This window comes from Macrosteles quadrilineatus, unplaced genomic scaffold (assembly GCF_028750875.1).
Source record: "Macrosteles quadrilineatus isolate MER2022 unplaced genomic scaffold, UCM_ALF_1.0 Scaffold_3__2_contigs__length_128488019, whole genome shotgun sequence".
Classification (NCBI taxonomy): domain Eukaryota; kingdom Metazoa; phylum Arthropoda; class Insecta; order Hemiptera; family Cicadellidae; genus Macrosteles; species Macrosteles quadrilineatus.
In genome coordinates, this window is record NW_026542596.1 from 39,592,435 (window position 1) to 39,611,186 (window position 18,752).

At 37.7% G+C, this 18,752-nt stretch overlaps 1 protein-coding gene across 3 annotated transcripts in view; it reads right to left on the bottom strand.

The window, feature by feature from the left end:
* Nucleotides 1–14,063: 14,063 nt before the first annotated feature.
* LOC128988575 (uncharacterized) overlaps nt 14,064–18,752 on the bottom strand; it is a 78,090-nt gene continuing 73,401 nt past the window's right edge. For all 3 annotated transcript variants that reach the window (XM_054409972.1, XM_054409971.1, XM_054409973.1), the window contains one exon: nt 14,064–14,301. In XM_054409972.1, coding sequence (XP_054265947.1) covers nt 14,168–14,301 — 134 coding nt within the window. In that variant the 3' untranslated portion in view covers nt 14,064–14,167. The remainder of the gene's footprint in view (nt 14,302–18,752) is intronic.

Consider the following 18,752-nt stretch of genomic DNA (forward strand, 5'->3'; position numbering starts at 1 on the left):
GACCAGCAGATGGAGGTGGTGATGGTGGAGAATCCGCAGTGCCCCATATCCGCACTTTCTCAGCAACGCAGTGGAAGCGGGAATGTCTGTTCAAATGGTAATGCGTTTTGAATACTCTATCACACTTAGGACACTGGAATCTCCGTAGTGGTGATAATAATGATGATGATGATGTGGTCGCAATCACTACCGGACAATTGGTCTCCCTATGTCGATTCAGGTTAAATCTTCTTGTGAAGGAAAGACCACAGTCCGTACAATTGAAACTCGCTGTTGGGTTACGTGGTGATGGCTGTGGGGGTGGGGATGTTGGCTGACGATGTTGATCCAAATGCTGCTGCTGCTGCTGCTGCTGTTGCCACGGACGCCAGAGATGCTGCTGCTGCTGCTGTGGTGGCTGCTCCTGCTGCTGCGGTGGCTGCTCCTGCTGCTGCGGTGGCTGCTGCTGCTGCTGCGGCTGCTGTTGCTCTGCTGGTTCTGGCTGCGGCAATGTCGAAGCCGAAGTTGTCAGATCTATGATAATCAAATAAAAGAAAACAATTTGATTAGAATAAAATAAAAAGTTATACTTCTTGTAATTGATAATAAAAAAATATGACTTTAAAATTGTCATAATATTGAAATCTGACTTAAAAATTGTCTTAATATTGGAATATGTTTGATAAGTGAATGTAATAATTATTTATATTTATTTCCATTTGGTTCCATATTGATCTGGTCTCATCTTAATATGATGGTTCTGTCTTATATATTTTTTTTATTCACAATAATAAAAATTGCATTAAATTCGAACTTCTTTATTCTCCAATCAAGTTTTAATCTTGACGTATAAATTGTAAAAATAATATTTATATTACATACCAATATTATCCGGAATGGGTGGCGAGTTGTGGCCAACATCATCACCGTCGAAATTGACAGGCAACTCGTAGTCAAAATCCAATGATGGGCCAGCCGTCACGTTCTGCTCATGCATGGTAATGGTATCAGACCGTCTCTCTGCAAGCAAATGATAACTTTTGTCAAGGTGTCATAATTTATAAAATTTAATAAAATTGAATATGGATAGTAGCAATCTCTGAAAAAAATGTACAATCTGTTTTTCTTCTTCTTTTTCTTCAATGTGATCCGTTGTCAATTTTTACATTATTATTTATTCTCAACAAGTGATCTCTATTCCATTAAATTAAATTCCATTTAAATAAAAATGTTCTACTTCTTCATTATAATATAAGTATTTAAATTTTATTTTATACAGTAAATCAATTTTTTTTCATCTACCTTGACTTGGAAATAACAAATAGTAAAGATTTTTTTTTTTATTCAATTTATAATTGTATAATAAACAAACCTTCCGCTAATTCAACGATTGGTTCCGTCGTCAAGCGATTATCATCGTTGTCATTGACGTCGAAGACCTCTTCGATCCTCAAGACGTCGTTGACTTTGTCGTTGTTCTCGTTGTCATCGTCGCTGTTATTCTCCGGCGTCTCAAACCGTCGAGAGTGAGTCTGCGGCGGAGAATGTGGCTGCGGCGACGACTGTGGTGGTGGCGGATGTGGAGCTCGGCCAGATCCGTGAGTCACCGCATAGTGTCGTTGGAGATTGCTCCGACGGGAAAACGAAACGCCGCACCAGTCGCAAGCGTATCTCACCATTCGCAGGTGGACCGTGCGCAAGTGGCGCGTGACGCTATCCCGCCGTGAGAATTCCCGATGACACACGGGACACACGGTCGGACCCAGTTCCGCCGCCGCTGGTGGTGGACCTCCGAATAAATATCCATCCATCTGCGACAATATCATGCTCACGTTAACCGATTGAATAAATTAAATAATCAGTTGGTAACCGTAAATACTGAACTAAAACCACGCGTGTGTAGTATGAAATATGACCTGAGATTGTCCTGAACTGTCATCACGTATTTAAATAAAAAATTCCAATTTCAAAAAATTAAAATAAAGTAAATACTTATCAATTAAAACTTTGAATAAGGCGAATCAATTTTTTTTTATTTGTTCAATGTAGTGTACAGTTACAACTAAATTTTACTATTGTGTCAGATAGACTATACTAACGTTACACACTATGCTAATCTCACTCACATATCGGCTTGTATTTAATTAATCATAAAAAGAAACTCTCCATCTATACTAACATTGGCTACAACTCTTCGTTTGAACGATATATGTTAGAGACTCCTAAATGTAAATGAATGATAAAAAAAGAATTCATATATTTATGGTAAAATTTGAAAAACATTATTAGAAGAAACGTTTAAAAAATAAATATATATATATATATATATATATATATATATATATATGAAACTAATATGTTTAACTTAAAAATATTAAAAGTGTTGTACTCAATGTTTAAGTAGATATGTTTAAGACTCGTAAGAATAGTAAAAAAAAATCTTTAAACGAAATAAATATAGATTTAAGGTTAAATGGATTAATAATGTTACATAATATATATAATCTCTGTAAACCTCGTATATTACATCTGTTAAAAGTTCAAAAAAATTATAATAATACTATCACACACTTACTATATAAATATTATTTCGAGTACTTACGGCTTTTAATCACAATAATCCAATGTGCACAAACAGTGATGCAATAGTTGTAGCTGCTGCTCGAACACACAACCTATCACACTGAACACCAAACCATAACTGAGGGTCTGCTGTAGGGACGTGACGCACAAAGACGAATCTTCTACGTCGCAGTGTCAGGCACTGGCAGGTACGGTGTATTGGAATGGAAACTTCCAGGAATTTTAAACTAACAATAGAGAAATATCCAGTGGTAAACAACACGTGTTCCTTTGTAGGCATCTATCGACGGAACGTTCCAGGAGGTTATCCTTTGTAAGTGGACTAAACAAAGCTCTTTAGATGCTTGTCACGATTTGCTCACCTTCGTCAAATGTAATGGCCTTACTAAAAGCTTTTAGAAACTCAACTAATGGATCTGTCAATCACCCGTTAAGTGGATTTCTTTGTATCCTAGGATCAAAGGGAGCGCCGCCGTTTATTGCTTTCCATTGTATCGAAAGATCAAAGAGACTGCCGACTACACCTCTCTCCGTGGGAGGTCTAGCACATCCCAGGATGTGCCGGTGTATCGAAAGATCAAAGGGAGCGCGGCCGCCGTTAATTGTTTTCCATTGTATTGAAAGATCAAAGGGATAGCCGCCAGCACTTCGCTACGTGGGTGGTCTGGCACATCTCGGAGGTGCCAGATGGCAGGGAAGAGGAAAGGGGAGGTGCTGGATAGTGCTGGAAGGGGGGAGGATATGTGCAGGATTGAAGCAAATGAAACTATCGAATGAAACAACCGAATGAAAACAACCGAATGAAACAACCGAATGAAAACAACCGAATGAAAACAACCGAATGAAAACAACCGAATGAAAACAACCGAATGAAAACAACCGAATGAAAACAATCGAATGGAAACAACCGAATGAAAACAATCGAATGAAAACAACCGAATGAAATATCGAATGAAACTATCGAATTTGTGTTGGGGGGGAGGGGGAGGTGCAGGGGGGGGGGGGTGTGCAAGGGGAGGGGGATGTGCAAGGGGGGGGGGGAGGTGCAAGGGTGGGGGGGGGAGAGAGAGGTGCAAGGGGGGGGGGATGTGCAAGGGGAGGGGGATGTGCAAGGGGAGGGGGAGGTGCAAGGGGGGAGGTGCAAGGGGAGGGGGAGGTGCAAGGGGAGGGGGATGTGCAAGGGGGGGGGGGGGATGTGCAAGGGGAGGGGGATGTGCAAGGGGAGGGGGAGGTGCAAGGGGGGAGGTGCAAGGGGAGGGGGAGGTGCAAGGGGAGGGGGATGTGCAAGGGGGGGGGGAGGTGCAAGGGGGGGGGGGAGGTGCAAGGGGGGGGGATGTGCAAGGGGGGGGGGAGGTGCAAGGGGGGGGGGGAGGTGCAAGGGGGGGGGGTGCAGGGGGGGGGGAGGTGTGGCCGCAGGAGGCGGGTGGTGGAGGTGGAGGCGGTGGTGTTGCTCCCCTTACTCCCCTCTTTAAGTCCCCCAAAGACTACTACTCTCTAGGGACCTCAAAACGAAAAAAAAATCGGTCCCGCGTCCAGGTCTTACCATGAGTACTACGGTAATAGCTTATTCCCTATATGGGAAATTCGCTAAAAATAAACTGATATTTCAAATTAGCTAGTAATCTTCAAGTCTTAAAAGATGTGTACATTTGTTACAAGTCTCTCATTGTTTTAGGTGAGAATTGTCAAGTAGAAGTCACTCTGTTCGCAACATAACTTTGAGAATGGCAGAAATGTTAATGTGACTACAAGTTATGGACAGCCCATACTTAATGATAATGTGCCCGTAAAATGTTAACGTCTTATGAATGGCAATATACTGAATGTATTTCAAGATGTGTTGCTGTGGTAGAACTATAAAGCTTTGTCTCTTTTTAAAAATGTATCCATCTTTGTGAAATATATACATAAGTTAATATAATTTTCTTCTGTTTATTAATTCTTTATATTTAGTAAACAAAAAACAACAAGAACAGTAATATGCGACTCCACCGGTTACATTGATTGCTATTCGATGTAAAATCAGTCTTCTATATAGTACGATATAGTATATTACGTTACTAGTCCTGAAAATAAGTGTTTACCGGACGAGTGTGGTCGTTCCCGTGCGAGACGAAGTCGAGTACGGGATTACCATACGAGTCCGGTACACACATTTTGGACGAGTGACGTACGATAGTTTACGCCATACTACTAAATCTGTACAAATCCTTATATATTTCCACCAACTAAAGGACTAAAAATCACTAGTCATTGAGAGGTTATGTTTTTGTTTATAACCACTCATTGCCACCTAAATACTAAATACAGTACAATCAGCTGATTGGTGTCCGGTAAAACTCATTGCAGCACAGTAGTACGCAATGAAATCCCATTTGAATAAGCTGGCGGCAAACATCTGTTTTCTGGACTAAATACTTGCGTGGGAAGTTCGTCAAAATAATGTAGTGTGGCGTAAATGTATTACCGATTGTGTAAATCAGCTGTAGATGAAAGCATTATAAAATTATTATTGCCGATTTGTTGTTGCCAGTGTTACCAACCTGTTTATGGCACTAAGTAAATGTATAGAATTTGGTAATGCTTTTAAGTACTAAGTTAGTAACATTTCAATTATTTTATATTGATGGATGTTGAAACCAGCTTTAGTGTAACTAACCATCTTATGTAAGATTTATATTATTTAACAATGTTAAATAACAAAAATGCATTGAACAAAAATGTTAACATGTAGTGAAATCTTTATGGTATTTTAGTCCACCTTTAGGGTAAAATCACAAGTGGCAACGTTGGCTGTTAGGCTCTTTGCGCATTGCTAATAAGTCGCAATGCCTATGGAATGGACACAAAACTACCCGAAAATTACTTACTAACTACTGATCTGCTAACTGGATTTCGGAACTTCCTTGTGACGACCGGACTTTTGTAGCGTCTTCATTGTTGTCCCCGCAACTTAACTACATGTCTACGTTGTGGCACCATTTAGACCTTGAAGGAGCATTTTTTTGACCACCATTTACTTGACCAAAAAACATAAATTAGATTTTTTTTAAATTGTTACTTCAATTGAAGATGTATTTCCTCAGTTATAATTACATAATCCTATATGTTTTGGTCTAAGAACCTTCAGTGAAATACCAGCTTTCATTTGAGCCCTTGATTATTAAGATCGGACGTACCTGAAGCGCGCTGCTGAATTCCAAACAATAAAAAATTTAATTATTTTGGGATTTACCGACGACCATAGTGATCAATAACGCCATTTTTATTTTAGTTTGTTTATATGTTTTGTTCTTAAAATACTCCTAGAAATAAAAAGCTTTCATTTGAGATATAGATCGTTCGTATCAGTTAATCAGTTAAGTTCAAAATACTGTATTACTCAATCAAAAAACATAAATTTGATATGTTAAGGAAAAGTTACTCTTTTAATTGTAAAGGAATAAACAATAATTTTATATTCCTCTATGTCATCTGTTTACAAATGTTTAACAACATTTGTTTACATCAATCATATGCATATGTACTTTTGTATTTTTCATCACAACAATTCAATTCTTTCTAATAAGTCTTACTCATTTTTCTCTTTACGTTTTTTAGTTTTTTTTACACTAAATTCACTCGGTCCTTCAGTATTATTCCCCATAAGTTTTATCGTTTGTTTTTTTTTAATTTGTTTTTCAGTTATTGGCTTTTATATGTGTTCTCAAATTCAGTTGTATATACTATGGGCCTTGGTAGGAACACCAAATCTGCTAAGTGGAACCGCGAACAAAGAAAAATAGAAAAAGAAACGAATGGGCAGCCTCAAACAGACGATATATTTTTAAGAAATTCTCCAACATCGAGGAAAAGACGATTAACCGGAATTAATGATAGACACTATAGTGACCCACCTACCAAAGGTGTCCAGATTGAGAACACTGTTCCTAAAAAGAGACGTAAGCGCAATGCAACATTAACAGGTAGACGTGAGAGAGGTGGCGATGTTATGAGAAAAACTGTTGATGATGAGATGTTCTAAAAGCCAACTTCACAGTGTGCCGTTTCCGATGAGATTCCAAATGATTTTACCACTGCATTTTCGAAAACAATAATTTTGATGTCATTCCCATCATCGGTGATGGAAACTGTTTGTTCCGAGTTATTTCTTTTTGTTTGTTCAGTACGGTACTGAAGATAGACATTTTGAAATACGATCTGTTATTGTTAATAATGTCATAGAAAAGTGGAATGCATACCGTGATTTTATTATTGGTGACAACTCATATGGACAACGTATTTTGAACGTTGGTAATCATAAAATTTTGATGACTGTTGATGGACAGAAAGGTGGGCATGCCGAACTTAATAGTGCTGGTGAGTTGTTTCAGGATTGTAAGTTTAGAGTTCATATAGAAAATAGAGAAACCATCATTGATTACAGCTCAGGTAACATTATTCATAACTTATTATTCACGGGCAGATTAGATGATGGACACTACAGTGTTCTTAAAAGAAGTTACATATCTGATAATGTAACACCATTGCACAATCTTGGAGGTATTGACAGTAATTACCCTTCTACCCATGGTAAAAGTGCTCAGATTAAGGTCGTTAATAAAAATAAGCGTAAAAACAGTGGAACATTAACAGGTAGACGCGAAAGAGATATTGATGTTACAAGAAAGACTGTTGATGGTAAGACATTTTTAAAGCCGTTTTCACGTTTTGCCATTTCAAAAGAGATTCCAAATGTGCGTACTTTCACCGTAGGTGGCCTTCAGGAAGTTTGTAGACATTGCGATGCATTGTATTTCAAAGCGGAAAAAATACATTGGGGCGCTTCACTCTTTGTTGCTGTGATGGAAAAATCAAGTTACCACAAAATAAAACTCCTGATGAAATAAAAAAACTGTTCACTGGAAATGATGAAAAATCAAAAAACTTTTGAGAAAATATCCGCCAGTACAATAACACAATGTCATTAGTTTCTTTTGGTGCTAAAGTAGACCTACCTCCAAACTATGGCGTATACCTTTAGAATCCATGGCATTGTCCACCATTTAATTTCCCCGTTGTATCCCAAAGATTCACAAACTGCTTCTTATGGCCAGTTATATATTCTTGACTTCGCCAAATCTAATGAAATCAGGATTTCTCATGACGCTAACCAAAATTTGAACAAAAGTATTTTGACAGATTTAAGTAATTTATTAGACAAATGTAACCCTTATGTTCGATCTTACAATGCACCAGAAACTTGAGGAAGAAAAAGTTCGCGCAATGAATGAGAATCGTGTTCCTGTTAATTTTTTTATGAGGTTCTATCATGAACCATATGCAGATCAGCGACGTTACAATAACCCAACTACCTCTGAAATCGCTGCTGTTTTTGAAATGGAGGATGATGCACCACCTTCTCACAGACATAGTGTATGAAAAGGATGGTGGCTTAAAGAGAGTCGATTATGATAGTATGCACTGTAACCCAATGTGTTACACATTAATTTGGCCCTGCGGTGAAACCGGTTGGCATATAAATATGCCTATTGAAGGGACACGTCAAACAAAAATACGGACGACTGTTACCATGTGAGAATATGTTCAGTACAGAATTGCAGTTAGGGGAAGTGGTTGTGCCGGTAATTTCAATCCTGTAATAAACGCTGGGAAACTTACTCAACAGTTGTTTGTGGACTACTATTGTCGGATTAAAGGAGATAGACTTAAGTACATTCGAAGAGAACAGACAAAATTAAGAGTAGACACTTACGTGGGCTTAGCTGATGCTTTACGAGTTAGGGCTGAACAGGATAAATTAAGAGTAGGTCGCATCGTAGTTTTGCCATCATCGTTTATAGGTAGCCCGAGAAATATGATGCAAAACTATCAAGACGCAATGGCCTTAGTGAGAAAGTTTGGTAAACCTGATCTCTTCATAACGTTCACCTGCAATCCTGCTTGGCCTGAAATAACAGGTAGTATTCATCCTTGGCAGACAGCAAATAATAGACCGGATATAGTTGTACGAGTTTTCCACACTAAAGTGCAAGAACTAAAAAGACTATTGTGTAAAGTTGAAATATTTGGAGCTGTAAAAGCGTTTTTGTATACTGTGGAGTTTCAAAAGCGTGGCCTGCCACACGTTCATTTACTTTTAACATTAAAGGATGACTGTAAATTTAGGGACCCAGAAGACATTGACAAAGTTGTTACTGCCGAGATTCCCGATCCATCAAACAAAGAACTCTATGAATTAGTTAGTAATCACATGATACATGGTCCATGTGGCATTTTAAATCCTTTCTGTGTATTTATGAAGAACGGGAAATGTAAAAGAGATTTCCCTAAGTCTTTTATTGAGGAAACGAAAGAAAATGTTAATGGTTATCCAATATACCAAAGAAGAAACAATGGCACGACTATACAAAAACTAATTAATGGAGAATATGTTGATGTTAGCAACTAGTTCGTTGTCCCATATAATCCGTTTATTCTACTTTACTTCAGAGCTCATATTAATGTTGAGATATGTTCCAGTGTGCGATCTATCAAATACATCCATAAGTACATCTATAAAGGTCATGATTGTTGCAATATAGAGGTAGCTAGAGAAAACGATAGACTTGATTATGATGAAATTAATTTATTTCTCAATGCTCGATATGTTGGACCAAGTGAAGCTGCTTGGAGAATGTTTGCAAGGGTTAATAAGGTTAAACACACACCTCAAGGGTGCTTAAGGGTTAGTAACACTTGTTCAAGATATTAATATTCTACATGAACAAATATGAATTGTTGGAAACAAATTTTCTTGAATAAATAATAAGTTTTTAAGAACAAACACAAGAAGCAGTGAGTTTGAAGATTGATGTAGCTCAGGGCCAGACAGTTAAATAGGGTCAAGGAAGAAAACCTGCAAATCAAGATATATTGCAGCAATCTAGGAAGGGGGATTTTGAGAAGCAGATAGAGCGTGAGAAGGTAGAAGCGTTGCATGCTGAGTGTATTTGTCAACTGACGACCATCAAGGTGCTGGAGGCTGACTTCAGCGATCTGAGGTGAGGACGATGTCAGCACGAGAGAAGGAGAGCCAAGCTGTCGTCAATCACTATATCGAGCTGTCTCAGTCCATTGACAACGTTGAACCACATCCGACAACATCCTCCACTACCGACACTCCAGCAGTGATTTCCCAATTCATCTACCCTGGTGAAGATTCAGTATTCAGATGGTAACAAAAAACTCATGATGGTACTGATCATGGGCGACTCCCATCTTCGTCATGCAAGTAAATGGGTTGACCAGTGCCATGCGAGTCTCCGTTTTATATATAGTTGCGCGGCGCGCAAGCAGAACACCGGCTGAAATCACTTTCATTCTGACTACAACCAAACAACCAGTGCCAAACGCAGCAGAACAAAATGACAAAAAGCCCTAACCTACTCTGTCTCGTTCTTACTTTTAGTTTATGGTAGCACAGCGTCAGCCTTTGCCTTTGAGAAGTTCTTAATAACCTCAATAAGTATTTCTATGATAAGTAGTTAATTATTAGTAGTCAAATCAGTAACATGAAATAAACTATTTTTAAAACGATTTTGAAAACCAACCTAATTCGGAAAGACATTAGCAACAGAGCTTTCTGATATTTCAAACTTCAAGTTGGCCTAATATGCAGTAAACTTTGGTGTTAAATTTGTAGAGGTTAATATTTATGTAGCCGGAAAGGCCGTGCCTGGGATGGTTCTGACTTAAATCGTAAAGGCATTTAACAACTCGGATCACTATTCCACATACTTAAAGCCGTGTCTGCCGCTCCTGCTCCTGTTTCTGGTGGGGGGCCTAGGCTGTTGGCGGCCATCATAATGACTCTAGAAAACATAGTAGACACACCTCGCTGTGGCTTTTGGGAAACTAGCCAGGAGAGGGCACCAGAAACCTCAGTCACTCACCTAACCAACCATGTGCTCTCTGAAAACAAGATGTGCTCACTAGTGCATTACTTTATTAATTTTCATGTCTTAGGAGCAGGGCCGTTGCAGCCCCGGGCGCCGGTGCAAAAGTAATACAACGAAATTGAAAAATTAGGTTAGATGTACATATCGTATTTTGGAAAGTTATGTATAACTGAATGTTTAATATTACGTTGTATGTATTTATTGAATAAATACATATTGTTTGACACCTAGTTTAATGAGTGATTACGAGTTATTTACGTGAATATTGTGTTAGTGTACATTCAATTTGCAATGTATTAATTAATAACATATATAGTATAGTACTTTTTATTGGTTTAATATTTTCTTACATTAACTGTATAAATTTAAATCTATATAAATAAAATTAGAGTTTTGTCTGTACATTGCTTAGGATCATGCAGTTTTTGGTTATTTTTATGTTTCATAGCCTAAGAAAGCCGAAACGAGTCTTATATCAATTTCTGTCTGTATGTCTGTTTGTCTGTCTATTCTGTGACTCTGTCTGTAACGCCAAAATGTAATTTTACGCGGCCTTCTCCTAGAAAACTAGATTACCGATCAAGGTTCTAATCATTTTTCTGTATTTACTGGATTGGTGAGAGTGTCTTTGGCTATTAAAACATGGCCTCGCTTCTTTGAAAACAAAATAACGAACCATCAAAAACCCAATTTCGTTCGATTTTAGTCAAATTTTCTCCTAATGTTTACTATTACATTTTATGAAATAACGATCAACTGTTTGGATTAGTTCTCACTTCTAGCTGTCACTGATATGTTTACATTAAAAGTTGTTTACAAATACCTCAACCATTTCCAATCAAGTTTTGTTAGCACATCCAAACCAAGTGAGATTAAAAACGTTGTGCCTTACTTGACCGGTTTAATTAATCGCAAGTGCAACGATTGTTCTTGAGTTATGATAACCGAGGGAAATGCTGTGAATTAGTGTTGTATTAGTACTGGGAAACTTACCTATATTTTTTTAATCATCGTCACCAATAGCTTACAAAAAGGTTTTCACTTATTGACGACGTTTCAAGGACAGTTGTGTAAAGTGCAAAGTAAAAAATCACAAATGCAGTGGGTGATCGTGGATGTTGACAACGATATCGGTACTTTTCCTATCTAGGAAGTAAAACTAAAAACGTCCAAAACCCCAGATTTGTGCGTTTTTGTAACATTTCCTCCGAATGTTTGCTAGATATATGTACCGATTATCGTTTAGAGATTACGTAATCTTTTAAATAAGAAACATTTGTTTGGATAAAGGTGGTTTCTTCAAATTGTCATTAATACGTTAACATTAAAAATTGCTTACAAATAATGCTATTAATGGGAAATAACTTTGATTTTTGAAAACTTAAAAAGAAAATTAAAACCAAGGGAGATTAATAACTTTGTTACTGCACCCCATCAAGTGAAAGTTTTTTTTTTTTTTTAGCAAACCATAGTGAGTTTTTAAAGCTTTACGTTGTTAACGTTACATGTTACGTGTTTTGTGGCCTGTGTATTTATTTATTTATGTATTTGCCAACGGATTAACACCTATAATAGGGCCTACAGTTTGATTAGAAGGACAGTTTGAATTGGTCGTAAGTACTATAGTTATTTTCTTAAATGTAAACGTTGGTGTTTGGTATTGCTACTTTTCCTTAGAACCGGTGGTAGCAGTAAGAATCATTTTTACGTACAAGCACATTACTATTTACAACTAGCCATTTGATGACACTATAAAAACTTTCAAATAATTGTTTTGTTTGCAATGTTAAAGCGTAGGAAATCCCCTAATTCAATTCTGTATTTGTGTTTGTATGCTGTCTGTTGGTAAAGCATTAATGTCCTTATTTCTAAGTGTTTCGTGGAAAAGACAAGATGTTTTAAGCATTAACATTAAGCACCTTTGTTAATGAAAATTTCAACCCGAATAAAGTGTGCAGTAGTGAGGTTGAGGTAGTATTTTAACTACTTTTAAACCAGTGTGAAAAGTAACTTTCAATTACGGGCCTACCGTAGGGCTATGCCTCATAGACCTATAAAGCAATTCCTTTTATCATTAGATATAAAATATGGACTAACACGATCGGGTGACATATAATTGTAAAGCATCCGTTTTGGCTTTGAAACTGTCAGATATTGTATTTGCGAAGGTTTATATGTATTCCTATACAACAATAGTTTTGCCAGCATATCAGGAAATATTCATATGCAAACCAACTCCTGTTCTGAAAATAAGAAGGTTTCAACTTACTACAAGATTCCCGTACGTAGAACGGGCAAACAGCTAGTTATTAAATAAAAAAAAGATTTCCATAAAAAAATGTAGTAATTTAATCCCTGATTCCTGACTGTAGTAACTTATTTTTTTATGGTAATTATATCCTTTCAGTATCTGTTGTTGGGAATGAAAATGCAGATAGCGACGCAACCCGCCGTGCAACTTTGTATAACAAGCATCACTCATTATGTGTTTGGGGGGGGGCTGACAACATCCCGCCCTGGGTGCCAATAAACCACGAGACGACCCTGCTTAAGAGTGTCAGAGACTTGGATGTCTATCTCCACATTCATTCAAAATGCTCTAATAAAACCCTACACTTTTTCTCAGCGTTTGATTGACAGGGGGACGCGGCGGAACGGAGTTCCCAAACCTCTCTTTCAGGAAAATACAAATATTGGCATAAATAGGTACAAATCACATTAAATAGGTTACAGTTCCGGCACCTCATTTTTAACAAATTAAGCACTGCTTTTCTTAGGTTATAAATACAATTGTATGTCCATTGTCTATGGATGTTGTACTAGTATTTGCATGAAGTGTGCTCATTTAGCTGTACTAAAGATGAAATATTTTAATGTGTATCGCTTCACATTAAGAATGTAGATCTCAGCCTCCACAGACTGATCCACCCAACTCAAATGTCCTGCCAAGAAGACACTCTTCAACTCTGCTCTGACTGTGCTCACGCGTGCGCGGCGAGCACGTGAGGTGAGTAGAGTGAACCAGGAATCAGACCTCTGCTAGGAGTTGGGATATGGGGGAAAGGCCCCATGAGAGATACGGTGTTAAAAATGTAATAACTCTTAATTTCTCTAAATTTCCCAAAATTGTTCTTTTCAGATTCTGTAGTCAAAAATGTTTATCTTATTTCTAGTTTTGTCTTTCAATATCAATATGTGCTCAAATATTAGTTGACGTTGTGTCCAGTTGTCTGATTTCAGTAATAATTATTGCATATATTCAAAGGCAATAGTATTTCTGTTCTGTAGTTAAAATGGTCCAAATAATATTTATTAATAATCATCAAAGCTGGCTGGCTCTTTGGGTGTGTGATTAGCGGTAAATTGTCTCCTCTGAATAAATAAAGGGATTCAATTGCCGTTTCCTACACAAAAAGTTTGGTCGTGACAGTCAATAAATCGACCACAACAACGTAGCTTGAACGCCACAAGTACCCAACAACAATCATTGAATTCAGAAAATTGCACAAGACTTTCCAGTCTCTAAAACCTCTAAAAGGTAAAATAAGTAAAGATAGACAATTTTTTCCAAAACATTTATTGTAAAAATTCATTTTCTACAACACTAGGGGATGAGTGAAATATCACAAAGAGATTCTGATACATAAAACATTATCCTTGAGTAACTATTCTCCTGAGTAAAGTGGATGTGAGGTTTTCTTCATCAACAGCATCAGGTGTTCATAAACATCGTCCTGGTTCATCTTGGTTAGGTTGAGAGAGAAATTTGAGATATTCTTTGTAGATTTGTTGAACACATCTGAGGTTAAAAGTCAAGGATATGCATACAGGGTCCTCAAAAATAACAGTCATTTTATTTTTTGAAGCAGATATGCTACAAAGCTTTTAAATTTTTACTATACCCAAAGACCTACTTTATAAAGCATACATATATGGATTTTTTTCCGTCCTACTGAGGGTTCAAAAGGAGTCAGAAGGCAGTATTATTAAAAGAGAGTATATGTTGAGTAGTGTATTAACCCATTGGGGAGGGAATTAATCGCTGCCTGCAGCACCCTCTGGCGGCAATTAATTTTACCGAATTTGTAGACTTTAACTCTAACTGCTATAGAAAGAAAACCTTATGTAATAAATTAATAATTCTTTCACCATTTTGTTCACAGTAAAATTGTCTACAGAAAAGTGGAAATTGGATAGTCAAAGTTCTAAACTAAAAAATATATATATATATATAAAGATTATAAAAAGAAAAATTTTACAAACAATATTTTGAAAGTAAACTTGATATACAAATTCCAAGATTAATCCAGACACCAAATAACACTACTATTATAAAGGTCAATCGATTCCCTACGTAGAAAAATCAAAAGTTGTGTACTTTTATAAGTAATAACATTTAAAAAAAAAGTTTGTTTACCTTACCGCAGCTGATTTTTGGTGATATGTGGTTTCCATTGCAACACAAAATTGTTTGTTATTTGCTAAAATAAATGAGTAAATACACAAATCAAGAAGCAATATATTTATAAATATTATAATAGTAAGAAGAAACAAAAAGGGCGAAAAATAATAATAACTAAATAAAAAATGGCGCTGCCTAGCGGTGACACGAGCGGCTCTCGTAAGTCGGCCGCCGGGGCTGCAGCAGCCGTACGAGTAACGCTCGTAAGTCGGCGCCAATGGGTTAAATTAAAGGTCCCTATTGGAAAAACACAGTGATGCAAACCTGAACTCTTAGGATTCATCATAGCAAAATGGCAGTGGTTGAAATTACCAATTTGAACATGTTGAACAAAGCTAAGTTCTGAACTTACTTAATCATACCGTAGACAAATACAATAAAATATAGACTGACAGTAGTGCTGCGGTTTGGGGTCCACCGCTTGGAGTGCCCTGTAGTTAAGGGGCACGTGTGCCGTAACTACACGGCACTCCAAGTGGTGAACGCCAGATCTTGCTAACCGCAGCCAGTGGCTTTAATAACACCCTGCAACCCCCGCAGTGCTGTTATGTTCCATCAATTAAAATTGTTATTTTAGTTTGTATAGGTTATAGAGAGAAAAATGTAATTGAAATTTCAAAATAATTAACTGTTAGCATGTGTCTTTTCATTCATATACCCTAACCTTAACCCTTTTAGTGCTACAGCGTCGCTGCCAGCGACGATGTATTTTTACACTAAAGTGCGAGCGTCGCTCACAGCGACTATTCGTATTTCGTATAGTACGCATTGTTGCCATGGATGCATTGGCTGGTTAATGCGTCAGTATGTTCCAAAAGCTTCAAATTATCGATCGCCGGTTCATTTCGCTCTTTTACTGTCGCTAGCGGTCAGCTGTTTACATTTCAATTCTTTGTTTCTTTGTGCGCAGTGACGCTTTGACTGACGACGGATAACATATCGTTTTGCGCTGTTTGTTTTGAAACAAAGTTATTTACTTTATTGTGTATAAAGTTTTGTTTTCTAGTTAGTTTGTGCTCTTTTTTTAGATTCGTATAGATATTGTGTAGTTTTGCGAGTTAGGCCTATTTATAAAACGAGTTGTTGTAATGTGGATCATTGGTGAACTTTTTCGAAACAATGGATCGTGATAACTTTGCCGGGGACGAGGAAAGGCTTCGTGCCTTGATCAGTGATATCTCTTCAAATGACACTGGGACACTAACAATTGACCAGTCTTTTAGTGACCAATTGACACAGAATATTTCCGATTTTGAAGAGGAGGATGACGACGTACCTACGACAGATGATGAATCGGATTCGCCAAGTGAAGCTGACGATACTGACGAAGACATGGATTACATACCATCTTCTGAGGACGACAGTGCAGACGAATCGATCGACAGTGGGCCTACACAAGAATTTGTGTCGTCGACGCCCAAAAAGAGAAAACCATCCAGGTTAGAGCAAATCATTTCCAAACGTAGACGAAATCCTCACCATTCTCCTCCTATAAGTCCGATTAGGAATGTCCAATCCACTTTTGAGGAGGAGATGGTCGATGAACCTGACGAAATATTGAACCCGACCGCATATCCAGACCCTATTGCCACGGTAGGCCTAGATGAACCTAACCTAATTGTGAACCCGCCCATACAGCCAGACCCTATTGCCATGGTAGGCCTAGATGAACCTAACCTAATTGTGAACCCGCCCATACAGCCAGACCCTATTGCCATGGTAGGCCTAGATGAACCTAACCAAATAGTGAACCCGCCCATACAGCTAGACCCTATTGCACATGAAAACCCAATTCCAGGTAATGCACCGGATGGAGACATTTGGGAAGAAATTGGACCTGATGTTGATTTCCCACTTCGTCCAGTAACATACCATGAACTTCCAGGACCAAAACATATGCCACCACCAGATTCCCCCCCAGTTTCATATTTCAATTTGTTTTTCACAACTTTGCTTCTAAACAGCATAGTTAGAGAAACAAATAGATATGCATCACAATGTTTGGAGCGTTCTGAGTTCAGTGATAACTCTAGAACCAAGAAGTGGTTACCGACTTGCGTTCCAGAGATCAAAGGTTTTATTGCTTGCATTTTCAATATGGGCATAATTAGAAAGCCAACAATATACTCCTACTGGTCCACTATCCCCGGAATGGCTACGCCGTGGTTTCCACAAATGTTTACAAGAGATAGGTTTCAACTGTTGTTACGGTTTTTCCATCTGGTGAACAATGATGTCATTGCCCGAAGAAGACCTGATCCATGTGCAAAGTTCCAGCCTCTTGTAGACCACGCAAACGTCTTATTTCGCCACTATTATACTCCACATGAGCAGCTTTCGGTTGACGAGTCTCTCATCGGAACTAAGTCACATACAGTATTACAACAGTACTTACCTAAAAAACAACATCACAGATGGGGAGTGAAGGTGTGGATGTTGTGTGACTCCGTAACAAATTGTGTGTTGGGTTTTTTTGTATATAAAGGTGCACGTGTCCCATCTGAAGAAAAACAGGAGCAAAAGGAATTCGGCCAAGGATTTGTTGTAGTAAAAAAACTTCTCACCTTAGGTAATTACCTAAATAAAGGGTTTCATGTCTTTACAGATAACTTTTTTGCTTCCATCCCCCTTGCATCTCGATTGTATGAGCTTGGAACATACTACACCGCAACCATTCGATCCAATCGTAAGGGCCTACCTGACGCAGTAAAATCAAAATTTGGTGTCGGTGTTCCGAGATTTTTCAAAAAAGGGTTTCTTCTTTTGTGTGGGTTTAGAGATAAAAAAACTCAAAAAAAAACAGGTATTGTTGATTTCCACTGCATCTCAGGCAACAACCAGTGAAGTCAGGCGTAGAGTTAGGAGGCAGGTAGGGGAAGAAGTTGTCAACAAGCCAGATGTCATTTTGGAATACAATAAATATATGGGGGGAATAGATATCTCTGACATGATGGTGTATGCATATATGGATGAGCGTAGGACTGTTAAAGTTTGGAAGAAAGTAGTTTTTAGTCTATTCTCGCGCATGATTTTGAACGCATATATATTATACAAGGAAAATGTCAAACAGAACAACGTAAAGCCTATGACCCGTATCAAATTCATGCAGTCATTGGTACACGACCTTGGTAAGGAATGGATCCTTACCAAACAACAAACCCTACCTGCTCAACCACAACCTCAAGGTGGACCTGCTAACCTTTTTGGGGTGAAAAAGTTACCAGGAAGAAAATTGCGGATCTGCAAGGTATGCAGCACTGAGAATAGCAAACACCGATCAGCATTTGTGTGTGTGCGCTGTGACAAAGGACTACATCCTGAGTGCATCCAGCACCATAGGTGTTGATAAACATAAAAGACTAATGAACTAAGTGAAGACTTGTAAATATGTAAATACATTTTTAGTTGCATAGGATAAGACAACTTTTAGACATGGATAATTTGACCGTCCGTTACCATGGAAACTGAAATGACCTGGCCTACTCAAAATGGTAAGATTTTTTCTTCTAATATTTAGTTGTTTTTTTTAGTTTATTAGCCTGTCTTTGCTAAGTTGTCAATCACAATACCCCCCTTAGCAATGAATTATATCTGTATTTGTACCAATATGTAATTATGTAAATATGCGCCAATTACCACTTTGTGTTTTATTTATAAAAAAAAAGTTTAGACACATAGGGTGACAATTTTTTCACCAAAATATTCATGAAATAATGCTTTTTGTAATAAGAGCAAAATAAAAATATTGGTACATTATCTAACTAGTTTTATTTCATGTAAAACTTAGA